Source organism: Heterocephalus glaber, unplaced genomic scaffold, assembly GCF_053883595.1.
Source record: "Heterocephalus glaber isolate CG9 unplaced genomic scaffold, H.glaber_assembly_v1.0 deba00001523, whole genome shotgun sequence".
Taxonomy (NCBI): Eukaryota; Metazoa; Chordata; class Mammalia; order Rodentia; family Bathyergidae; genus Heterocephalus; species Heterocephalus glaber.
The window spans coordinates 31,886,577-31,912,720 of record NW_028258327.1 but is presented as its reverse complement, the minus strand read 5'-3'; the positions used below and the strand labels follow the sequence as shown (position 1 = coordinate 31,912,720).

The window sequence follows — 26,144 nt, the reverse complement described above, 5'->3', positions numbered from 1 at the left end:
GATCACCAAAAGGCTCAGAGATGGGCTTTTGGAAGGTGATTGTATCTTGAGGGTGCCATACTTATCAGTGGATTCATCCATTAATGAGTTCAGTAGTTGAATGTGCTGTTAGGAGGTGGGGTATGACTGGAGGTATGACTGGGGTATATCTTCCCCCTTTGCTCCTCCCTTCTTTCTCTGCTTCCTTATGTGAGTATGTTTCCTCTGTTAGACACTTTCACCATGCCCTTCCTTTCTTGGAGCCTGATGACTATGGAGTGAATGCTTTAAAAACTGAGCCTAAATAAACCTCTCCTCCTTTTAAGTTGTGAGTATCGGGTACTTTGTCCAAGCAATGAGAGTGACACGACAGGCATTAATAAAAAACCTATACTAGCACTTAATGGTGAGAGACTGAAGATTTCATTCTAAGATCAAAAGTACGATACTTTGTATTTTCACCACTGCAATTCAACAGTGTACTAGACCGTCGAACTAGTGTGACTAGACAAAAAGCGAGAGACATCTTTAAAAGGGAGAAGCAAAGCTTCCTCATAGACAACATAATTTCATATGTAGAAAATGCTTATGGGCCTATAAAACAATTATTACAACGATTGAGTTCAGCAAGGCCACAGGTTGAAAAATAAATAACACAAAAATCAGTTGTATGCACATATACAATGGTACCTCGGTTTACAAACTTAATTCTTTCCACGACTGTGGTTGCAAACCAAATAGGACAAGAACTGAATCAAATTCAATGGTTACATTCAATGTTGACCTTGAGGGGACATGTGATTTGGTTCACATCCAATTCAGTTTGCAACCAGATTATAGAAAGAATTAAGTTCATGAATCGAGGTAGCACTCCACTAGCAATGAAATCGCTATATGAAATTAAGAAATATTTTCATTCACAATTACATGAAAAAGAATACAATACTCAGAAATAAATTTAAGTTCATGAGTTGAACACTGAAAATTACAAAGCACTGCTGAAGAAATCAAATACCTGAATAAATGGAGAGCTATCCTGTGTTCATGGATTGGAAAACTTAAATTAAGATAACAATATTCACAAAGGTGTTCCACAGATTGAATCCAATCCCTATCAAGATACCAGCTGATTTTCTACTTCTGTACAAAAAGCGAAGCTAATGCTAAATTCATACGGAAATGCAAATATCCCAGAAGAGTCAAAACAATCCTGAAAAAGAAAAACAAGGTTGAAGGACTCACATTTCCCATTTTAAAAACTTACTACAAAGCCACAGTAATCGAGACTGTACGGCACTGTACATAACAAACATACTGATTGATGGAAAAGAATTGAGGGTCCAGAACCAAGCCTTTACATTTATGATCAACTGGTTTTCAACAGGGACCCCAGAATAACTTACTGGAGAAAGAACTGTCCTCAGATGCTGGTCACACAAATATCCATATGCAAAGAGTGTATTTGAACTTCAATCTTGTAAATTAAAAAACAGGCCTAATTTAAGAGCTAAAACAGTAAAACTCACAAAAAAATAGGCACACATCTTTGTGACCTTGGGTTGGACAGTGATTTCTTTTTTTTTTTACTTTTTAAAATTTAAAAATAATATACAAGAATATAGTGTGCAAAATTGAGGGGCAACATCATGAAGAAGCGTAATGAACTGAAATCAATTTTACAGCTATGATTCCTAACCACACACCACTTGGTAAATAACATGAGAAGCCATGACTGTAGCTCAGAGCAAAAGTAGCTGTATTGCCAATGTATTTGCTCTAATTTTAAACGGAGGAAAAGTAAAGTGCAAGTGTTGCACTGCAATAAGTGCAAAGACTGGCCCCACCATAAAGATATGATGACAAAATATACTTAAGTTATGTGGCTGAGGAGATACAGGACACAAGTTAAAAAATACAAGGGTGTTGACTGTTAATAGCACCATTGCAATGACTATATCCCAATGCTATTAACTAACTTTCCCTCTGCCGGGCTGGTCTCCATTGGAAATAATGGATTCGTGCTGCCACCTGATGCAAAAACTCAGCATGCCCGCAGGAACTGCAGCAGGTGACAGCGATGCCATCCACCTGGGCAATGATTTCTTAACTGTGATATTAAGCACAAGCAATAAAGAAAAGGTTTATGAATCAGAGGTTTAAAAAGCTGAAAACTGCCAAGTGTGGTGATACACTCCTGAAATCCCAGCACTCTGGGAGGCTAAGACAGGACAATTACAAATTCAAGCCTAGCCTGTGAAACTTAGTAAGATTCTGTCTCAAAATAAAAAATAAGGGCTGAGGATATAGCTCACTGCAAAGGCCTAGGGCTCAATCACCATTACTCCAAAAATAGACAATCATTCATGCTTCAAAAGACATCATTAAGAAAAGGAAAAGACAAGCCACAGACTGGAAAAGAAAAATCTGTAAATCACATATCAGGTAAAGTACTTTGATCTCAAATGTATAAAAAATCTCTTACAACTCAATAAGAAGACAAGTAACTCAATTTTAATATGGGCAAAAGACTGAAAAGGCATTTCACCAAAGAAGACAAGGACATGTTCACCATCATTAGGGAAATGCAGATCAAAATCACAAGGTCGTACCACTTTGCATTCACTAGAATGGCTATTATCAAAGAGAAAGTCCATGGCAAGTGTTGACAAGCTAATGAAAAACTTGTAACCTTCATATGCTGCTGGTATGGCCACTATGGAAAACAGTTTGAAAGTTTCTGAAAATGTTGAACATGGAGTTACCATGGGACTCAGTAATTCTACTACCAAGAGAAATGAAAACAAGTCCATACAAAAACTTGTACAGGAACATCCAGAGTGTCATTCATAATAATCCAAAAACAGAAGCAATCCAAATGCCTATCAATCAGAAATGGATAAAGTGTGGTGGGACATTCATACAATGGAATAGTATTCAGCAGGGGCTGGGGATGTAGCTCAGCAGCACCACACCTGCCTGACAAGTGCAAGGTCCTGAGTTCGATTCCCGGTACCAGGGAAAAAAGAATGATGGACTAGTACTCAGCAATAAAAAAGAATGAAGTACCGATACTCATACAATATCATTAAACTTCAGAAATACACTAAGAGAAGACAGACAAAAAGATTATATATTTCAAGATTCTAATGATATGAAATGTCCAGGATAGGCAAGTCTATAGAGGCAGGAAATAGGTGAGTGGTTACTTAAGGATGGTGGTAAGAAGGGGAGTGACTGCAAATAGACATGTAGTTTCTTTTGGAGTTGATGGAAATGGTCCAAAATTAGATTATAATGATGGTTGTACAACTACAAAACTATGTTTTTATTTGTTTGTTTGAGACAGTGTCTTGCTGTTTAGTCCAGGCTGGTCTTGAACTATGTAGCCCAAGCTCCCCTTGAACTCATGGTGATCCTCCTGCGTCAGCCTCCAGAGTGTTGAAATTACAGATGCGCACCACCATGCCTGGTTCAAAACTATGAATTTTACTGCTGAAGTATTATGTGAATAACTCAAAGGGCTGTATTACATAAAGACATTTCAAATCTAAAAAATATTCTAAGTGACTGTTTAAATTCTGTGATGTCAACATTCTCTGGATGTTGGAGATCAATTATCCTGGAGGGAGGTGATTGCAGAACCTGCTTAAGAAAGGACTCACCCAGGGGGAGCTGCTATGTGTAAGGAGTAAGTCAATGATCTTCTAAAAAGATTTAAGGAAGCTTCAAAGTCAATCTTAAAAAAAATTTAATAGCAAAAAGAAATAAAGAACACCATCAATGACATATAATTTGGCTATTTTAGAACACTGCTGAAATTAGTTTACATTCTGAAAAAAGATGATTTCTTATCAAGAGCTCATTCAGCAGTATTTACACTGACCTAGCACCTATATATTTTGGTTTAAAAATAAACTGAGCCCCAACATGTGATAACAAGGCTTGAGCTTTTGTTGATTCTAAATGTGCTGGATAATATAAAAGAAGGGCTATCTTATACCATTAGTGTTGCTTCATTTATATCTGCTACTGGTCAGCAAGGACACCCTAGCTAGATCCTCGGTGAGCCCTCGGCCTAGCGCCCTGCTGAGTATATCTGGCTGTGCTCCTTTGTGAGGAAGTAGGTAAAAAGGACTAAGCTCTAAAAAGCTCTAACATCCTAGACTGTTGACTCTTGAGTTGTTAACCATTAAAAGACAATATAACTTAGCTTTCCTAAAATAAACCATTTATTGAAAAAAGAACCTTTTTCTTAAATTTCATTAGTCAGCCTTTTGCATAACAAACCTGCAGCTTGCCAATAAAAACGACAGGGTTTCACAGTCAGTGCACTCAACAACAGGAGATTAAAAACAAGGTCCAGGACGCCTGATAACACTACAACTTCTTTTGAACCCAAAAGGTCAAAAATACTACACTGATGTCACGGTTCTCGTTGCACAAGAAATGGAGGAGACAGAGGCAATGGTCCGTGTACAGTAGTAATGGCACTTAACATGCAGCTTCTTTAACCTCGTGGACACCATCACTCAAGAGGGCTGTGCCACGTCAGACAACAGGAGCAGCAGGAGAAGGGACGCTTGTCACCTGTGCAGTCTTCAGTCTTGGAAGGTTAAGGCTGCACTGCTTCTCAGCAGTCTTTCTGTAAATATTACATACAGTAGTGATTGAGAGAGTTCTCTGCATCCACACACTACTAAGCCACAGACTGGTGAGCATCACTCTTCATCTGTGCAGACCTGTGAGGAAACAGGAGACAGCTGAGTCCTTCAGGTGTGGATATATGTGTATGCATCTGACAGGGGAGGCTCGGGAAATGAAACGCAAGGCTGGGAGTATAGCTCAGTGGTAGAGTATTTGCCTGGCATGTGTGAGGCCTTGGGTTCCACTCCCCCCACTAGGAAGAAAGGAAAAGAAGGAGGGAAGGAAACATGCAGGTCAGTGCTGCCTGAGTACCTGCTCTCAGGGTAAACTTAAGGACTACTGAAAATTTTTGAAATATATATGTGTAATCTCAAGACAATATATATTGTATGTATTTTATACCTACTAGTTCTTTAATTACATATCTCTAATACCTCTACAGCTAATCCAGATGCTTGCTCCTTCTCCCCTCTTACCAAGACCAATGTCACCACTCCCCCTCCTCTCCTGTGCCGGGAGCGCCTGTGCAGGGGCCTGTAGAGGCAACACTTCTGTCTTCCAAATCTGTAGCCTCGCCCAACTTCCTGGAGTACTAGCTGGAAACACCCACATGCCTAACTGAAATCCTCAAGGAGATGTTCCAAACATATCTCACCTCACACATAACCCAAAAGAAACTCAACTCCTTGGCCTACCCTTCAACCAGCTGGCCTCTTACCCTAGAGTGGAGAACAGAATCTCTGCAGCCCATAGGTCCTCCCCAGACTCACCCCTCATATCCAACCAGTTCCTCAGGCAAGGGCATTCTAACTCCTAAATGTAGCTGATAACTCATGTTGATGCTCCATTCTCAGTCCTCCAGTGTATCAGCAGCTACCTAACTAGTTTCTATACAGTGATCTTTCTAAAACACAACTTAACCATGTTATGTTTACAATTAAACTGAAATTCCTTTTCATTGTTCCTGCTTACTTTTCCAGCTGTACCTTTTGGCACTCTGCACATCCTGTGCCCCATCAGGATCTCACCTATACACACCCCTCAAATCTTCTACCTCCAGGACCGTGTCTTTCTATACCTCTTCACTTTGTCTGCCACATCCCTACCCCCATCCCTGACTGGCAAAACCCTCTCTTACAGGATAGGTACCTCATTGCAGAGCAAATACCTGAGACTACTTGATAGCATTAAATCCTTCTTTTCAGCAACCATAAGGTATGGCATACATACCACGATCAGAGCTCCTACCACAGTGACTGGTCATTACTAATCTCCAGACTACATGCTTCCAAGAGTGGAAACTATTCTTCAGTCAGTCCCACTCAAAATTCCATTTAACGGTCTCAAGTGTACTTTCAATGTAATACCAAAATAGATGACCAGAAGGGCCTCAATGAACATTTTCCAAATTAAAAACACATACAAAAATGCCTGGCATAAGAAGACATTTAGTTCCTTTCCATTTTAGACATAGGTATTTTATATTTAAGTTTCCAAATGTTCTTAAGTGCCAGTACAAAACTGAACTCAAATAAATTTAAACATGAGGATGACTTTAGCAATCTGCCAAACCTTGACAAAAGAATGGTCGAGGAGCTGGCTGGCTGTCCATCTCATCTTTGGGTCACTTTCCAGGCAGTGAGAGAGGAAGTCCTTTCCTTCGGGGCTTAATCTTTCAGGGATTGGTGGCTTATGTCCCATTCCCACTTTATACATAATCTGAAAGTTGTGTTCATACTCATGCCAAGGCCTCTACAAAGATAGACAAAATAAACATAAAAAATACCTAATTGCTTTTTAGGGATCTTGAAATTAATGACCATCAGGGGTCAGCAAACCTTTACTTTAGAAATACAGAGTGAATACTTCAGGCTTATAGGCCACATGGTTTTTATCACAACTACTTAGCTCTCTCCCTGGAGCATGAAAGCAGCTAAAGACAATACACACATGAACAGGTGCAGCTGTGTTTCAATAAAACTTTGTTTACAAACCGGTAGTTAGCATAGTTCACCTAGTCCAGAATTATCTACCGGCAATCTTCACCCAACTAAAAGATGCAATATATATAATGATATAAAAATGTCACTAAAACATAAGACTCAGCAACTCTTGCAGGGATATGTAATATGGTACCTTGGTGAATAATGAAAATTCCTTTATTGCAAAGATTATTATAATCATAGGAAAAATTCATAGGGAAATAACTAAGTTTGTACAGCATTCTAATTTGTTACTATTGCTTAGTTATCCTCATGAATGTGAATCCTTGCTTCTGCACAGCTTGATTAAAATAATATAGATATCATGGCCATTTTCCTACCTTAATGCTAACAGAAGTAACACAGCTAGTATTTGCAAAGCACTTATTATATGTGTTCTTTTTCAGTAGCTGGAAGGTACAGCTGAATAAATGATTTCCTAGTAACACTTAAAAGACATTTTTTTTCCTGTATAAATGATGTTACATAGATATATTGTATAAATGTGTATCTTTATACATTTGTACAATTACCCATCAGTATCTTCAGAAGAAGAGAGATTTTTAGAAGTAAAAATTTCTTGGTTTAAGGGCTACGCACATTTAATTTTTTTTAGTACATGTTTGCAGTACATGATGCCTACATTCTATGTGTGGACAGATGCTGAACAATGCAGAGCAATTCTACCACTTTGAATTTTTGTTCATAATACATGTCTCTTTCCTTACATCCTCTGAAAGTATTACAAAATCTTTAAAAAGGTCACTTGTATGCTAAATAAAAACTAAAATTTCACTTTTACTACTAGTGAGACTGATCATTTCTTTTTTTTTTATATTAACAGGCTTAATTAAAAAAAAAAACTAAACTAGAAAGCATGGAGTTTCACATAACCACCCTTCCATTCACCTTCCCCAGTTGCCCCTATTATCCACATTTTGCAATGTATTGCCAATGTCAATACACTACTGCTAATCAAAGTCCATAGTTTACATTAGGAGTCACTGTGTTGCACAGTCTATAGGTTTGGACTTAAGTGTAATGACAGGTATCCATCATCACTCTCCAGAAAGGTTTCACCACCCCCAAAAGCCCTGTGTTCTACCTAGTCATCCCTCCCTCCCCTGGTAACCACTGTTCTTTATACTATTCCTATAGTTCTGCCTCTTAGAGAATGCCATATAGATGGAACCATACCAGACACAGCCTTTTCAGGTTGGCATCCTTCACCACTTAGCCAAATATATTTAAGGTGCCTCTATGTCTCTTTCTGAGGATCTATAGCACTTTTTTACCACTGAACATTATTGCTTTGTATGGATTTAACATGTTTATTCCTTTATCTATTGAAGGACATCTTGATTGCTTCTAAGTTTGCTTCTAAGTTCTGCCATTTAAGACTAAAGTTGCTACAAGCATTCACATAGAAGTTGTGTGGACACAAGTTTTCTGTTTCATGTTTCTTTTTGTAACTGTTTGTCTCTCCTTGTTCTAATTTGAGGTTTGTTTCTTTAAATTCACTCATAAGGCATAGCATATATCTCATACATATTCATTTCTTAGTTTGTCATGTTTTATAACCTCGTAGTATCTTTTGTTGGGTCACATTTTAATCTCTAATCATGTTCTCTCGCAGAAAATGTGCCTCGAGAATTTATAATAAATAATAAAACCACAATTTCTGCTTTGTCAGTATATAGTGCCCTCCTGAAGTTCCCCTCCCAGGTGTGGGCTCTGCTTACCTTACCAGTCACCATCTCTATGACAACACATCCCAGACTCCAGATGTCTGCAGCACGCCCATGGCCCTCTCCTTTAGCGCGGGTAATGACTTCAGGTGCCATGTATGCTTTAAAAGTCACAGACAAAGTGATAGTAACAGGCTATAAACACAGCACCATGTATTAATAGCATGAAGCAATAAGTTAATATTCTTTCTCCAAATTATATAAGAGGAAATGTTGAAAACTTGAAAATAGATATGTAAAATCAATTTGTTGGAGGGACTCTTTGGAGACAGAATTGTCTTTTAAAAAGCAACTTTTGAATATGTAAATATTCAAATAAGTTGTATTCATAATGAAAACAGGAAATGTGGCAGAGGATGAAAAATTTTATGGCACTAAATGATCAAAAGAAATAATTACCATTTAACCATAATGTTATTTCAACTAGAACATTTTCACAATACCAATGTAAATAACAAAATGAGTCTTTCTGGGAAGAAAAAGAGGCTTCCTTCTACCTTTAACTTTCAAAATTCTTTTTTTTGGTGCTGGGAATCGAACTCGGGGCCTCGTGCTTACGAGGCAGGTGGTGGCACCACTGAGCTAAATCCTGGCCCTCATCAAGAACTAGTTTAATTCACCAATTGGACAACTTCCCTCACATGGAGGCTTTCATTTGTGGAGGAGCAGTCCTCTTCATGACTATAAAACTCTTTCTACTCTGCAGGTTGGCATAGAATGGTGAAGGGGAGCCCAGTGGCCATGCACCCTGCCCTAAGTGCATGCGCAGAGACCTATCTAGTTGGGCCCTACCTGCTGTCCCCAGTGTGCTGTTCACTTCACCAGGCATGGTCTGTGCATTGTTTTTAAGCTTTACAGAGCATCCAAAATCTCCCAGCTTGATTAGTCCAGATGAGGTAAGGAAGATATTGGCACCTAACAAGAAATAAGTAGTCATTAAGCAGTCTCTGTCGAGCCCTTTAATGTTTACATGGTTACCTAACTACCAGAAATTTTATTCACAAAGTAAATACTACAAAGGCTTTTGAAACTTTCCTTACAATGTTCAGTTATAGAAAGACTTACAAACTTTATTCACAAACACTAATAATTCAAAGCAATGAAATTTAACGGCAGGGCAGATGACTTGACAAAAAAAAATCTGAAGTACATGCATAAATTCTAACATTCATTAAAAACTCATAGATATACTTAAAGAGAAATTATATACAAAATACAAATGCTGTGACAGTCTCCAAAAAGCTGTCTTCATGTTAAGAAGTGATATTTAGAAAAGAACTGGAACACACACTGTAGCTCTACAGAGTCACAGCCAAGTTTGCCTCTGGATTTACTATAGAATATAATTGCAAACGATGTTCTATAATTTTCCTGTATTTCTACAAACAATATATATGTCTAACTTGTACTCTAGTTGGAATTTGGGTTTACTGTTCAGCTTTCAGGGCAGCTTGGGCTTTTGCTATTGACTACAAGTTATAATTATTCCAACCAAGTCACACATCTTTGGTACCTGCCTTACAATATGTACTTCAAAGAGCAACACAAAGCCACTTATTTGGACAACAGCCATGCAATGAGCTAATGTCTAACATTTCATCCTCAACATGTGAGTCCTTGCAGAGTTCATAGTCCTCTACACAGGGATAATTCTGGAAATATTCTACATCTGTATATTCTTGGCAGGGAATATAACATGCAGTTACCATTTCAAGATCATGCACATAGACTGATATGATGTTTGTGGCAGAACAACTGGAAATGGGCAATGCAAAAGCCTATTCAAGAGCCAATTAAAGCAGTCCTCAGAATGACTCGAGACAGCAAGGCCACATATGTGGTGGACAGGCAGGCAGCCAACAAGCCCGGCATATACTGGGTGACAAATGGTTGAACCACATTAAAAAGGAAGAGCAATTCTCACACGCAGACCAATGCAGATTCTGGTGTAATCCAGAATAGCCCAGCAGAATGGGTCTAGTCCATCGTCAGAAGTCAGGCCAACTCTTTAGTAAATATGTTTAGGTTACCTCACTCAGACTATATGACAGAATACTTTAAGGTCAAAGATACAAAAATACTCTCTGGCTTTAGCTCTACAAGCTTCCCCAAGGCAAAAGTCAAGGGCATGGTGTGGTTAAGGCAAATGTCACAGTGACAATTCTGGGATGGAAGCATAGCCACTCCCCTCATGCTAGAAGAGAAAAGCACTTTTAATCAATCAACATGACCAAATTAACCATTAGCAGAATTCTAATTTATTTTCTTTTTTCTTTTCTTTCTTTTTTTTTTTGTGGTACCGGGGATCAAACTTGGGTCCTTGTGCTTGCATAGCAAGCAGCGAAACCACTGAGCTAAATCCCCGGCCCCAGGAGAATTCTAATTTAGAGACTGGTATAAATAAATCCTATTCTTGACTCTAAAGACACAGCTGCACAGTCTAACTTACATAAGCATTTCTGATTTATTGTCACTTTACATATTCAGAACACTCATATATAAACTCAAAGGACCTTGACACAGGGATAAGTTTGCTTTGATAATAAATATCTATTAAACACACAAGCTAAGCCAAACTAGCCTATAAAACAGCAGACTCTGCTTTTGAAAAACAGATTTTTCTAAAAGTAATGTTGAACAGAAAAAATAAGAGCAGATTTTCCCACTAATGGACAGGAGATAAAGCTCAACTTTTTTTTTGAGACAGTGTCTCTCTATGTAGTTCAGGCTTGTTTTGAACTCATTATATACCCCAGGTTTTCCTTGAACTCAAGGTGATTCTTCTGTCTCAACCTCCCAAGTGCTGGGATTACAGGTATGCACTACCAAGCCCTGCTGCAACATTATTTTTCAATGTGAGATCCATTAGAAGCATAATTTAAAGCAAAGATCTACCTATCTGGAGAAACAGTAGATATGAGTAGGAATGAGTATCTATAGAGTACCTACTATGTGCTAAACACCAGACACCCTACCCATGGCAGCCAAACACATGTAGGATTACCTTTAATGTCACGGTGAACTATGCCATGCTCGTGGAGGACATTGATAGCAATGGTGATTTGCTTTGAATACAGCCTAATGACGTGTTCCTGAAGCCCCAGCCTTGACACCTCTTCTAATGTGCCCTCATCACAGTACTCCATGAAGATGTACATTTCTTCCTGGGGGAGGAATAAAACACAGTCTTGTGTTTGTGGTTTTCTTTACATGGACACAACATGAAAGCTTTGGAAAACGTCACAGGCCATGCCCCGGAGGAATCGATCTTCTTTCTAGTGGTCCACTACGCTAGCCATCCTGAGCACTGAAATGTGTGTGTAGCAGGTGTGTCTAGCTCTTCTGCAGAGGTGGCTGCCTACCTCCTGTCTGGAATTATACAGCTCGCCAGGGTAATAATGTCTCCTCCAAATCACAGGGGATGAACTTCTATCACCCTCCGAGATTAAGTCTGCCATATAATCTCAGACAGGGACCAACAGGGCTGTCCCTATAAATATATTATTAAGTACTGAAACACATCCTTTTTAAACATGAACATATTTGTGCAAACATTGGAAGTGATCAACACCCAACTCCCCCTGGAAGCTCTGGCTCTATACCAAGATGCTCCAAAAGTCATGCTCTTTCCCTCGACATGTTTATTGCTAAACACAGCAGGGGAAATGAATTTGAGGTTTTAATTTTCTCTCATTTCACAATAGTTCCTTAAAAACATAGAAAAGAAAATCAATATCACTTGATGTTGAACTGTAAATGGAAAAAAGTCACAAGAAGTGGGGGAAGGGGCACTTCAGAAGAATCTTCAGAGTGGCAGGATGGGTTTCAGTGCTTTATAATGTCAGGTTAATGACTACAGTCTACAACTTACATTTTAGGAAGAACTCCTTAGTTTCAGAGAGAAGGCAGAAATGATGTAACTCATGGAGATTTCCTGATAATTAGGCAAAGTTACTGTGCTCTGAAATGAGAAGACCTGTGATGTAGAACAGGACTCCATTTGGTACCCTTACTGATTCCTCACACAAAACAGTGTGATTAAAGTCCGCTTACTCTATGAAGTTCCACACCAAAATACCGAACCAAATTGGGATGTTTGATGCCTTCAAATATTTTCAATTCATCCGCAGTTTCCTTAATAGTTTTATGATCATTAGGTTGAAATCGAATCTGCGAAAGAAAAATTGTTCCCAACAGTCAAACTGGAAACAAGCATCTTAAATGTAAAGACTGTAAAGCCATCTACTGACATTTTCACTGTGCAAGCCAGGCCTATGGTCAATATGACTGCAACTTTACTTCCAGATTTTCTCTTTTACTGTTCCAAGTGAATTAAGCACTCTTGTTTTGAATATCTGCTGATGTAATAGCTAACAAGATCACTGTCAACTGTGACCTATACCACCAAAAGCATTTAGTAGTAAGCAATCACTGTGCCCCAGTTCTGGGCAATGCAGAAAGTTAAAATGTAATTCCGCACTTAAAAATTTTACAGCTTATTTTAGATTCCACATGTAAGTAAGACCATGCAGTATCTGTACTTCTGTGTTTGTCTTATTGTTTAACTTTAGCAGTCATCTAGGTTCACCCATGCTGCTGAAGAGGTGACTACAGTTAGTAATAATGTATGCACCTCAAAACCACTGAGAGTAAATTTCAAATTATGAAAAGTGAGATGATGAATATGTTAATTAGCTTGCACAGATCTCTACATTATTGCCACATATCAAGACATCATATTGCAGTGATGGCTAACCTTTTAGAAACCAAGTGCCCAAACTGCAACCCAAAACCCACTTATTTATCACAAAGTGCCAACACTTCAATTAAATCTGAATACCAAGGTTTTAATTTACAAAAAATAACTCTTTTATTAACATCTTTTGTCTTTTTTTTTCCAGTACCAGGAATCAAACTCAGGACCTTGGCGCTTGCCAGGTAAGTATGGTGCCACAGAGCTACATTCCCGGCCCTTTACACTGTTTGTCTCAAAAGAAAAACACAATAACATGTGGGCCATAGGTTTGCCATCACCATCATATTGTATCCCATAAATATATAAAATTATGATATATCAATTAAAAATAAAAAAAGAAAGCCAGGCATGGGGGTTCATGCTGATAATCCCAGCATTTGGGAGGCTGAGGATCGCAAGTTTGAGACCAGCTTAGAGTGAGGTCAAGGCTGTCCTGGACTATACTGAAGGACCTGTCTCAAAAAAAAAAAAAAATCGAAGTAAGCATATAAATAAAAATTAAAAAGAGGAAGAAAAGCAAGACATTTACAACTAAGTTAGAGCAATGACATAAAGGGAGGAGGGTAAGGGCTGGACACAGAAAAGGAATGAACACTACCACAGCTCAGGAAGAGGGCAAAGAGGCTGGGAACCCTGTGGGTCAAAAACATCTCTGCCTCACCCTCAATCCCTGATACCTTCTAAACCACACCAAATAGTTCTCCAACAGCCCTGAGGCTGGTTTCCTTCCCTCAAGCCATTCTTCAGGTTTCCCTACTCTATCCACCCATTCCACCTGGGAAGTTTATCACAAAGCTTATCTTCTCCCTGTAAGGTGCTACTGTCCCTATCCCCTATCAGCCCTTATTCTGCCTCCCTCTGTAGTAGGATCACAGTCTCATACCTTTGCTGAGTTGGGCTCACTTGTGTTCCTGCTCTCACCCTCCTCAATGGAATTGTCAACACCTTCACTTTCAAGTGCTATCTCAAGGCACTGCTGGCTTGGTCCTGTCTAAATTCCACAATGAGGCACTCAGGCCTGGACAGTACTTCAGACAGCAGTGTGCACCGCTGCCATTCTGCATCTCCATCACTCAGAGTCATTTGCGACACAGGCCCACCCAGCCAGCTGACTTACCTCCTTCATGGCCATCAGCTCTCCCGTGTCAACACTGATGCAGGTGTAGACCTTCCCATATTGTCCTTCCCCTGAGAACAACATCAATAGGCCACTCTTTCAGTCAGCTCAGAAGGGTTAAAACATTGAAACTCACAATTATAACCATTAATTCTGGATGCCTATGAGTATGTTTACTACAGTTTACTGCAAGACCCAAAACAGTTCTGAATGTTCACTAATAAATGAAGTCTCAGGTAATTCTGTCAATATGTCTTATCTGTCAACATCATAAATAGAGAAAAACTGGCTTTGGAAAATCCCAGAAGAGCACGAGGACCAGCAATGAATACTCCTTACGCACATTTTGAACCAGCATGCTCCTTAAGAAGGTCTGGGCTGGTGCTGGGGCAGAAGGCAGCAGGCAACTCTGGACCCTGTCTACCTCACTGCTGCAGGCTCAGGAGTGGAGGGAGATATAATCTCCTAACACCCCTTCTGGGATATTAAAGCAACAGGATGAAGAACTAAACAAGACTGAAAATAATAATTAATATGTGTGAAGTACTTGTTTTCAGGGTTTTGTGTCCTACTTGACAGCTCTTAGGGAAGCTCCAGTTTCCTGAGACTCACAGTCATCTTTCCCTACTGCTTGCACCCTTGGACCTAAATGCCTGAAGAATTATATATTTAAGTAGAGAAGGATCTGAGACATCACATAATCTACCACTAATTGTTTTACAGGAGGCAGTTTCACCTGAAAATTAATGAGATAGCATTTCAGAAAAAATGATTGTTCTATTCTGATTTGTATCCATTCTCTGTTCAAATAATATTCTTGTATAAAAGAGAACAATGGGTGAAATTTCAGTAGTTCTCCAAGGGAAACTTCTGAAATTATTGAGTAAAACTATTGAATTAAATGAACTATGTAAAATCTTTCTTCAAATCTCATGCTTATTGTTCTTAGACCACACTTTAGAAATTAAGCAACAGAAAGAGATATGAAAAGATATGATGTATATTTGCTATATCTGTAAGAAGAGGACAAACTATAAAGATTTAGCCTAAAGAAACACAGATACTGCTTTTTCTAACATTGACCGCTTTCATGACATGGTCCTTAGTTTCCTTACCAATTTTGTTTCCTCTCTGCCACTTGAAGGTGACCTTCCTCAAGCCAACATGCATGACATTATCATATGACTTAGGTGTATCGCAAACTTGACCAATAATATTCTTCCTCCTCATTTCTCGGTATCTCTTTTCTTCAAACAATCGGACTGACTTCTGGATAGCTTCTATGGGTCCTTGCTTAGAAGCAGTATCTGCAGAGAGACCCTCAAACTCATCAGTGAGAGACACTGTTACCAAGTAATTTCCAACAAATAAGAATGAGAACAGAGCAGTCTACAATGCACTCTCTTACAGTAAACCTTATCACTCTCTATCCAGATTAACAACAGATGAATTAGAATTCTTCAAAATCCACTAATTCCAGCACATACCCCACCCCCATTACACAGTGTTTACATAAACCCCAAGCTCGACAGCTAACCCCCACTCACCACCCCAGGCCTATGGCTGAGCTACCGCAGCAACTCCTATGTTCTCTACTTCCTGCTCTTTCCAGATAACTCTCTTGCTGGTCAGCATTATCTTACTACACATGAAATCGTAACATGTTACTCTCCTGAGTTTATTTCAGATCTCTACTGCTTACTAAACAAAAATCCAAAACTTTTTTTGGTACTGGGGATCGAACTCAGGACCTTGTGCTTGCAAGGCAGGTGGCGGAACCACTGAGCTAAACCCCCGGCCCTCCAAATTCTTATTTTGGGTTTACAGTCAAGGAGAATTTGGACCCAGACATTCTTCCCTGGGTTTTTTTTTCTTTTTTAAGCCATTCCTCTTTTCTTCTGCTACCACATGCTAGTCAGACTAGGTGACTTAAGGAACACACCAAACTCTCACTCGCAGGACTGCTCACACTTTCTCCTTTGCCTAACATATCTTCTCACCACAGTAGCTGCTGAAGAAAGCTCACAGGACTCAGGTGAAATAAGCACTTCTCATGAAAGGGAATGAAATCTTCCCTTCTCCGGAAAGACTACAAAGTAAGGATCCAGCATTAGAATGCCTGGAGTAATTACTTTCTAGGTGCTTGATGATGGGCAAATTAATTGACTTCATACATGAAATACCTAATCTATTAGTTGCCTTCTTTTTTTTTTGGTACTGGGGATCGAACTCAGGACTTGTGCTTGTGAGGCAGGCACAGTGCCACTGAGCTAAATGTGTGAAGATTTAATGAAATAACGCATTTAATGAATTTAATGAATTTAATTTAATGAAATAATGCTTATTGATGAATAAGCATTTAGCCTGGTGTCTGCAATATAAGAAGACTCAATATACACTATTATCCCTTACCTTCCCACCAGTGTCTGTATCACTATTTCTCCAACTTCTTTTACCATGACCTAAAGAGATAACTTTTACACACAGAGATACATATCTAATATGAGTTTCGTGAGACATTATTACCCTTTCTACATCTGATTCCATCCTATCCTTTTTAATGGCTGATCACACTCACTAAAATTTTACCACCCACTAACTTAAAACCACTGGCTTACACACATCTCTGTGACAGCACTTCTCATACTGCATCCTAATAAATATCTAGGAGCTTCAATCTTCCAGCAAAGACATCTCTGAAAACCTGAATGAATGTGAGAGTAATCTGAAGTGAAATTCCCAGACTTATGTTTTAATTATTTTTTGAAACTAGAGGGCCGGGGATTTAGCTCAGTGGCGCCACACTTGCCTCACAAGTGCAAGATCCTGAGTTTGATCCTCGGTATAAATAAATAAATAATCATATCTTTAAAACATAGGTCCTAGTTTGTTTCCTTTACTTTAATATGACACAGAAACTCTACCCCTCCTAAGACAAGCTTTTCACAGCTATGAGGATGCAGGCTCCATTGTCAAGTATTTCTGGGAAAAGCTTTTTTGTTGCTGTTAAGCATAAGGCTTTCTCAAGACTTCCCAGTCTTTAATATGTCCGTGTGAACTAACTCCCCCAAGTGGAACACTGTTCCAGTGATTCCATAGTATTTGCTTCAATAACATGGCAAAGACCTGGTATCCAGGGAAATCACTGTGATGGGTGAGCCATAGAGAGACCATCTCCTCGTCACTAGGATCAAGTCCAGGAAGTCTCTCCCACCTGAACCCTAGACACACACCTGATGTCCACCATGCCTGTCTACTGTTACAACAAAACTGTTTCTTGCTGCCATTTTCTTTTTTTGTCCTCCCCTTAGACCAATACCTATTATTTACAATGAATCACTGCACTAGTGTTCTGTTCCCCCAATTTAGGCTAGCAAGATAATCTACTTACAATGTCTTACTAATCCCCATCCTCCCACTAACCAAACACCTAGCCACTTAAGAGCCTTCAGGGGTTGCCCCCCACTTCTGGGTAAGAGTTTAGATCACTGAAGCTGTCTATAATCAGAGCATCCTTCCCTCCTCCAATTTCACCTGCATTTATATCCACACCCACCAGTCCAGTCCCAAGAGGCCATTCTCCAGTCACCAGGCCTTCTCCTGTGAAATCCTCCTGATCTCTCTGGGCCTTGGGGGACAAATACTTTTCTAATGGTGACACACAGTTCAAAGAATACTGTGAAAGGAGACAGCTCTGGGCACGAAGAGAGAAGTGTGCTCCAGTACCAGCTCTATCATTACACCTTACCCAATTATTTGACCTCTCAGAATCTGTGTTATTATTTAAGAAGAGGGAAGGATTTGTTCTGCCTACTGCTCAAGATTATTAGGACAAAAATACACTACCTTATTCTCTATTCTTTCTTTGGTTAGTATTCATTGATCACCTACTATATAACATAAATTCTTTCCTTCTACTTACGTAAAAAAATATTTACTTATTTCACAAATATTCATTAAAGAATTACATCAGGCTACTTAGGAACATATCAATAAAACACATTTCTGACCCCAAAGATCTTATAATTTGTTACAAAAATAGCAAATGTCCACCACATACTATATTACAGGAACTGATGTCAGAGGTATAAATGAGATCACAAAATATTAATGTAGAAGGCCTAATAATTCAAAAGCTAAACCAAATTTTAACTGGAACTGGTTATCTGATGCTTAAACATTTTTAAGTTCAATGTCTTTCCTTTCTCTTACCTTTGGTTTGGCTAATAAGTGTCCGAAGTTCCCAACTTCTCCGTGTTGATCCACTTGTATCACCCCTGGGATACGCTGGTTCTGTAGGAAGTATTTTTTCACATGAACTAAGATTTATGGAAAAAATATGCTCAAGAGCAAGACTGAAATGATAAACGGTAATAGTTACCATCAACCCCTCCTTTCTGATGATTTCTTCCTAATGTGTTTGGTATGTTTCTACAATAAATTCTATAAAATTGTAGCAAACTAAGAAATCATTAAACTTTCCAGAAGTAACAGATAATTGAACACTGTGCAAACAATGCATTCCTATGGACCTCATTTAAGAGGCTGGTTTCAAAAGTCTCCACCTTGCCATAACAGGAAAAAGGACAGGGTTCCCAAGCAGAGACCCTAGGGCTGCAACAGAACATAACTTCAGCATATTACCAACAAACATGGTATTACTTTTGCATTTTTAAAATGAGTAAGAGTATTCAACAATTAAAATACCTGGAATTTTTTTTTTAAAGGAACAAAAGTATTTTTTCTTTTCCCTTCTTTCCGTTCCCCTTCCCCTCCCACTTTCCCCAAGGAAAAACATGGAAGCAAAGTCTTTGTAAACAGGGAGGAGTGGAGGGGGTGAAGGGAGGGCAGGGGAATGGGGAAAAAATAAGAATCAAGATACGTCATGTACAGGTACAAGACCCCAATGATGAATGTAACTGTATTGCATACCTAAAATGTACCAATAAACTAAATGGAAAAAAAAAAAGGAACAAAAGTAGATCTAAAATATACAGACAGCTAAAAGGCATCTATTTAAAAAGCCAAGAACGTTGCTTCTTTTCCTTCATTCTTTTTAAAGGTGTTAACAACAGAAACTGGCAGGCTAAGGCATATGACAAGGGTAGGGAGAAAGCAGGTGGTAACTTTATAAACACTTACCATCTCGCTCTTCTGTGGGGCTTGAGTGACGACTGAGGGACCTAAACTGCAATTCAGCAGCTATAGAAGCCAACCGGTCATTTTCAGGAACGCTGGAACCCCTGTTTTAATATTTTTAACAATTCAACTGTCAATTTAATGAAATTCAATATGAAAGATTTGTGAGATTCTTCTAGACCCAATACTCAATTAGAGACAGTGCTGCCACACAGGGATGTGGCAATGTGTAGACACTGGACTGTCATGACTAGGAGGGTGTAAATGGCATCTAGTGGGCAGTGGACAATGCACAGGACAGCCCCACAAGAACCGGTCACTCAAATGAACAGTGGTGCCATTGAAATGTGGTCCCCCACATGTGTAAATACAGAATAGTTTCTCTGGTGTGAGAAACTGAAAGTGTAAATAAGGATCAAAAGTTATAATAGATAATATGAAACAGGAAGAAAAGGGGCAAAGGGGAACTGGGAGGGGTAGGGGAAAAGAAAGAAGGGAAAAGAAAAAATGGAAACAAAATCTTTGTAAATAGGGAGGGGTGGAGGGGTTTAAGGGAGGGCAGGGGAAGGGGGAACAAAATAAGAACCAAGATATATTATGTAAAGGTACAAATTCCCAATGATGAATGTCATCATATTGTATACCTAAAATGTACCAATAAAATTAATATTAAAAAAATGTGGTCCCCACTTTGGAGGCCACTAGAGAGTTCCCCACTGTTATCCCTTCATATCCAGCAGGCTAGCCCACAGCACCTGCTTAGAGTATAGTACCTTGTTTTACATAAACAACAACAGAAATAAAAACAAACCCTATTTACTAAAGTATGACTGACATGCAATGCATAGAAAGTTCCACAATTTAAGCCCAGGATAGACAAAAATCCATTATCCAAATGTGGCCAGTATTTAAGGTTACCATCAAATTATATTTATGTACTTAATTATATTTAAAATACTAAAATCATTACATAGTGCCAACAGATTCCAAATCTCCAGATAATAAGAAAATAGAAGGGAATATCTAATGATTTCTCAAGCAATAGCCAAGCAAAAGTACAGAAGAGCAGGAGGCTTAAAATATTAAAGAACAAAGTTAATTAGCTGCTTTTCCAGAACAAAGTTAAATGTTTAGCCACCAGATGAACTCATAATGAATAAAAACTAGGATTAAGTAAGAGGAAGGGTTAAACTGCAATTCAAATAATCCAAAACCTCAACATATAGCATTAGCTTATTAAAAAGTTATTGGACATATTTTTAGCAAATAATATAATGAAGTATGGTAGCATTTATGCTCTTTTTTATTAAGCTGAAGGCATTTAAACTTCAGCCTATTAGGCTGAAGGCAATATAGTATACTGCATTGAAATTATGAAATTATACTATATTGAGATTATGAAATATGCACTATTTTTATATATCACTAAACCCTCAAACCCTGTATAGTTCTTGTTAAGTCTGAAGAAAGGGTAACATTTTTGGCCCTATTTGATGGTAAAGCCACTGATGCTGAAGTGAAGACATATAAGCAATGCCAAAGACTGTGAGGCCATGGAGAAGTTACTCAATATCTCTACTTCTTGATTTTTTGTGGTAAAATCCAGTCAATTCTACGTTCTTTAGAGATTTCTGCCAGGGTAAACGGCCAGAACACATGCTTAAACAAAGTGGTGCATTTGTAGATGTCTAATATCTACCTGTAAGGTGGGATATGAGGGGTAGGAGGTTGGTCTTAAGAATTTCCAGACTTCAGTGGTGTTAACAACCAGCTTGTAAAATAGCTGAAAGTTAACCAACAGCTCTTGTGCATCAGTTGGGAGCTGACTCCAGCAAGCCCACACTGCAAAAATGTTTTCATAAACAGAGATAAGAAAATTGAAGCCCAGAATAGATATTTCCTATTCCCCAGAATAGATTTATTCCTAGAATAAAATCTGACCAATTAATAATGAATTTTAGTTACTATATCCCTAAGATAGGTAAAAGCTGCATACTGTGGCCTGACACTACAAGTCATCAGTGTTACTCCAAGACAGGTAGAGTGCACACAGTAGGCTGACACCAGAAGGCACTTGTGTTACTGTGTCTCCCTGAAGCACACTGGTTGGCAAGCCCATAGCTATGATGAGACTCAGTCTCTGGGATATGCACAGTAAACTTCAGTAGCAGTGAACATATACGGCCCACTCCCTCGGGTCACTGGGAAGGTGAGGCTCGGGGTGAATGTGAGCCCCCAAGCTCAAGGGCTGAGTGCAAGGGGAGTCTTGCAACCATCCCCTAGGACAGCGGTGGCAAACCTACTGCACACCCGCCACAGCAGGCTGTTTGTATCATTGAAAGCTCTGAAAGGTTCGCCATCACTGCCCTAGGACACCTTTGTGTGACTTTGTTCTTCTCTACCTACAGTCATATACACAATGTCATACACTTTGGTCTCTTGTAAAACAATAAATTTTGAGACAGCAGACTATGATGCTATTAAAATTCCTAGCCATCAAGGACGGTCCAGGTATGTGCAAATGTAAGACAAATACTTATGAAATACTACCCATAATATGCTGGAAAACTACTTATGCAAAGCCTAAGACTGAATGCCTGCAACGGCCAACTGTGGGTATTTTTAAACACATTAACTCACAGTTCCTCAACCTTTTTTTTTTAGCTTTTATATTTTCTTTATTAATATATATTTGTATCATATTAAAATAAAAGAGAAATAAATTTAAAAAGCAAAACAAAGTTTTGGGCTGGCTTGGTCAACTTAGCTAGATCCTGTGTCAAAAGTATATATACATTCACATATACAATGATACACAAATAAATAGAACAGCTTTTATATTTTCTTAATATATACTTGTATTATATTCAAATGAAAGAGAAATAAATTTTAAAAGCAAAAAAGTTTTGGGCTGGCTTGGTCAACTTAGCTAGATCCTGGGTCAAAAGTATATATACATTTACATATATAATGATACACAAATACCTAGATCAATATGTGATAGAAATATATTGAATGTTATGATTGCAGATGTAGGTGAGTGGTAGAAGCAACTTTGGTTCAGTCTTTAGTAGAGAGGGAAAAAATCCACACACATCTCATGTACTATTTCTTAATACTTGGAAAAATATGTTATGTTTGTTTCCTCATCCTTTTAAAAAGCAAGATATCCTCTTGCCTTTCCTTTCCTGGATAACCTCACAAACATGAATGCAGTAGGTGTGAAACTGGGCACCACAAACTGCTTTCAACTACTTTGCACTTGTGGTTGATACACTTCCCTGACTGTGTAATGAATTTATAAAAAACAATAAGCTCAGCAGCTCCCACAAGGATATGGAAGCCCATGTGAAAATAAATCCTTAAACATGTAATAAATAAATCCCTAAACAAAAACACAGAGGGTAAATGGGAATCTGGTTCAACGTTAATTGTTAATTTTTTTTTTTGTAGGTGACTGCTTAAGCAGTGAAATACTTTGATATTTTTAAGGTTAGAGACACTTATCAATGAAAGTTAGAAATATTTATGAGTAAAAATACTAGAAATGTTTGTAGAAATTTTAGCTGTTATTAAAATAAGTCTAAATACATTTGTCTTTTAAATTCTAAAGCCATAAATAACCCTCCTGCCAACTATTATACTAATATTTTTTCCATGAGCTAAACAGAGCATTGAGTTGTCACAATTTCATCTTTCGTGATTAAATCACACCCAATCTGAATACTTTTGTATACACCTTTTTTGGAAGATGAGAATACTAATCTACTTAAATACAGGGTAAAATTAAGAGACCAAAGATTCTTTCTCCATTAAGTAAATGTGAACTTGATAAAAATCCTCTGCTAAAAGGTAAGCAGAATGCAAAAACCTGCAAGTCTCTCCTTACAAAAGACTTACTGCAAGATACTTAAACTTTCTGGAGCTTATCAAATGTCTGGCAGTTCTTTCTAGTAATGATCTATTTCCAAATATATATAAACCCCACGAACTTGTCTTTTCAATTTTATATAACTACTTCTAATCAACAGTTTTTTAAAATTAGGAAATCCGGTTAGAAAACGGTTTCTCCTAAAATAACAATCATCACCCACATAATTGATAGGACACCATCTCTGCATTACCTTGTGTCTCCTCAGAAAAGGCTCAGTTAGCCACAGTGTCATATCCCCTTCTATTTCTTTCCTCTCATACTCTCTCCACAGAGCTACTACTTGCAGAGCCTCTGATCATTCTGGCTAATACTGAATCTAAAAAATACTAACACCAGACAAATAACAGTCTGGTTGTGCTGGCTGGTGCCAGAGCCTAGGGGCTGAGACAACCCCTAGGGAGCCCCTGAACATCAGTCACATACCAGAAGAAAGAAGCCCAGCTGTGCCCTGTAACACATCCTAAAGCTAAGGTCCCTGTGGAAGGGCTGGAGGGGTGGCAAGGAGGCATGACACTGGTGAAGTGAGACTACCTGGTATCAGGGGCAGTGCTGATAGGTTTGGGCGGCACAGGGTCACCGCCAAAAGGGCCAGGGCGACCGGTGGTGGTGGTGGCAGCAGCGGCGGCAGCAACAGCAGTAGCAGCAGCACAGCTGCCATGGCTCCGCGTGTCCAAAGGCACGCTCCGAGTGCTAAGACAAGAAGAAAAGCTTCAGGAACACTGGTGAGAAAAGGGCATGGACTCACAAATGGTTTTCAATTAAAAATAAAACATGGCAAGGAAGTGAAAATATGTAAAATAAAATATAATTTTCTGAGATTCAGGTCTAAGCATGGCAAAAAAAATATTTTCAAAGGTTATAAAAAAAATAATGCGGTCCTTACCTAGCAAACCCCGTCAAATAAAATTAACTTTTACGAGTAATTCTGTAAGGGTGAGAGGATGTTCACTACTCCAAGATGCAGAAATGCCACCACATTCAAGGAAATTATTGTGAATGTATTTGTTTTTGAACTCATTTCAATGTTACACTCAAAAGTCAGGAATGGAAAGATCATTCCAACTTTCTCCATTTTTAGTGATGCTTAGTGTTATCTTCCAAATGTTTACTGTGCTATATGCACAGGTAAATCTATTTTCCTAAGGTAATTTTTAAAGAAAGAAAAGGAAAGAATTACTTTAAAGCCAGAAAGCATTTAGTAGTTCAAGGTTATGAAGAAGCTGAGAGAGTTATCTTGAAAGGTATAGCTTTGTTTAAAATTTGCATATCTTTTTTCTTTTGCAACTAAAGCATTGTTAGGTCTTCAAGATAATGCAAATAAGAGCTTTTAAAGGCATACGAATAAGAAGACAGAAAAAAACATTTGGCTCTCAGATCAAGTAGTCGGTTGTTTCAAGAGCATCAGCAAGCATATCAGAGAAGAATCCATAAGGCAAATAACTGGAAAAGCACCAAATACCTGAATCCCTCTGGAGTTGGGATAATTAGGTGTGGGTTAGGAGGGTCACTATGGCATCGAGGTACCTTCACAGGACGGGGGCTGTTCCGATGAATGGCTGCCAGTGAAAATGGCAACAAGTGGAACTTATTAAAGTGGTCAATAGAAAACTATCAAATCAGGCCATTAAATGTAAATCAAGTCACTTCATCTTGCCAGTGACCAAAATAACCAAGTAGAAAATTCAATTAAATATACAAATATTATGAAAAATGTCACTTTTAAGTTAATAAAGCTTTATTATACATTCAAATTTTTCTCCATCTAAACCATTTTTTAAAACCTGTAGTGAACTACATATAATGTATGTTATGACTGAACCCATTTTATAGATTTTGGTCTTATAGCCATTTCAATAGGTCCTATGTTGGGATCATTTTCCTGAGTACATGAAGTTTTATTCAATTCCTTTAAGCCAAACAATTTAATTGCATGGTTTTTTTTTTCCCTCCAGAATATGTTTTCTTTTCTTCTTTTAAACATTCTAGCAAAAGGGTAATACAGATAAAATCTTACAGGAAATTTAAAAACTAGTGATCTTAACTAGTGCTAATACTTTTACTTTCCTCAAAACCAACTGTAAATAGCAATGGACATTTGTTATATTTTGTCCAGTTCTAACATATTTTTCTCTTACTTATACTTTTAACTGTAGGGTTTAATCTTTCTTAGGTTTTCAAATCTTTTTATGTTGTATTTTCTTGTCATGCATTAATAATTTTAGTTCACAAACATTTTATTGTAAATGGAAATTCTCTTTCTTCATGGTTTTGTTTCTTTTTAATAACATCATACAAGAGGCACAGAAGTACTGAAACTGGAAAGATTTGAGGTTGCCTTACAAACCTGGCAAAACAAAAATCAAGCAACTGGTAAGAAAGTAAGGAAATCTGGTGGATTTTCTCAACTAAATAGTAAAAAGGTAAAAAGAAAAAGAACAAAAATTATTTGATGAGGATAAATTTTAATTTTTGCTTTGATCCAGCAAAGATACTGAGAATTAGTCAAAAATTATTACAAAATTTTCTCATGAAGATATAAAGACATTCTGTTAAGAAAACTAAATATACTCAAATTTAATACTCTTTATATATGAAACAATACATTTTAAGAGTATAAAGAGTATGTTTAATGTTGCAAAGCTAACATTTTATTGGAAAGAAAAATCCAAATGGCCAACAAACAAAAGAGACATTCAAATTTCACTAGTGTTGAACATTTATTAGAGAGATGTTTTTCATGGCCATGACAAACAAAAGCCCATAGAGTGGAAGGAAGAGTAATAGTACATCAATGATGGCCACAATGTGGCCACTGTAAAGAATGAAGTAGATCCATACCTGCTGA

General features: G+C 38.1%; 2 protein-coding genes across 7 annotated transcripts in view; one reads left to right on the top strand and one right to left on the bottom strand.

Annotated features, from left to right (window-relative positions):
* The window catches only part of Agpat4 (1-acylglycerol-3-phosphate O-acyltransferase 4), a 139,766-nt gene extending 124,619 nt beyond the window's left edge, over positions 1–15,147 (top strand). Inside the window, exons 10-11 of the mRNA XM_013067163.3 lie at positions 13,255–13,291; positions 14,505–15,147. The gene's annotated coding sequence lies outside the window, so the exon portion shown is untranslated. The remainder of the gene's footprint in view (positions 1–13,254; positions 13,292–14,504) is intronic.
* Positions 3,711–26,144, bottom strand: part of Map3k4 (mitogen-activated protein kinase kinase kinase 4) — a 114,100-nt gene continuing 91,666 nt past the window's right edge. For 2 of the 6 annotated variants that reach the window (XM_004868994.3, XM_004868995.3), the window contains exons 16-27: positions 24,759–24,855; positions 23,831–23,989; positions 19,369–19,469; positions 18,439–18,519; positions 15,342–15,533; positions 14,227–14,297; positions 12,407–12,523; positions 11,358–11,517; positions 9,146–9,268; positions 8,348–8,454; positions 6,196–6,375; positions 3,711–4,718 (exon numbers count right to left, since the gene is read on the bottom strand). In XM_004868994.3, the coding sequence (XP_004869051.1) occupies positions 4,698–4,718; positions 6,196–6,375; positions 8,348–8,454; positions 9,146–9,268; positions 11,358–11,517; positions 12,407–12,523; positions 14,227–14,297; positions 15,342–15,533; positions 18,439–18,519; positions 19,369–19,469; positions 23,831–23,989; positions 24,759–24,855 (1,409 nt within the window). In that variant the 3' untranslated portion in view covers positions 3,711–4,697. Of the gene's footprint in view, positions 4,719–6,195; positions 6,376–8,347; positions 8,455–9,145; positions 9,269–11,357; positions 11,518–12,223; positions 12,315–12,406; positions 12,524–14,226; positions 14,298–15,341; positions 15,534–18,438; positions 18,520–19,368; positions 19,470–23,830; positions 23,990–24,758; positions 24,856–26,144 lie in introns of those variants that run through there. The other 4 variants (XM_013067161.3, XM_004868997.3, XR_015441581.1 and 1 more) reach the window with 3 other exon arrangements.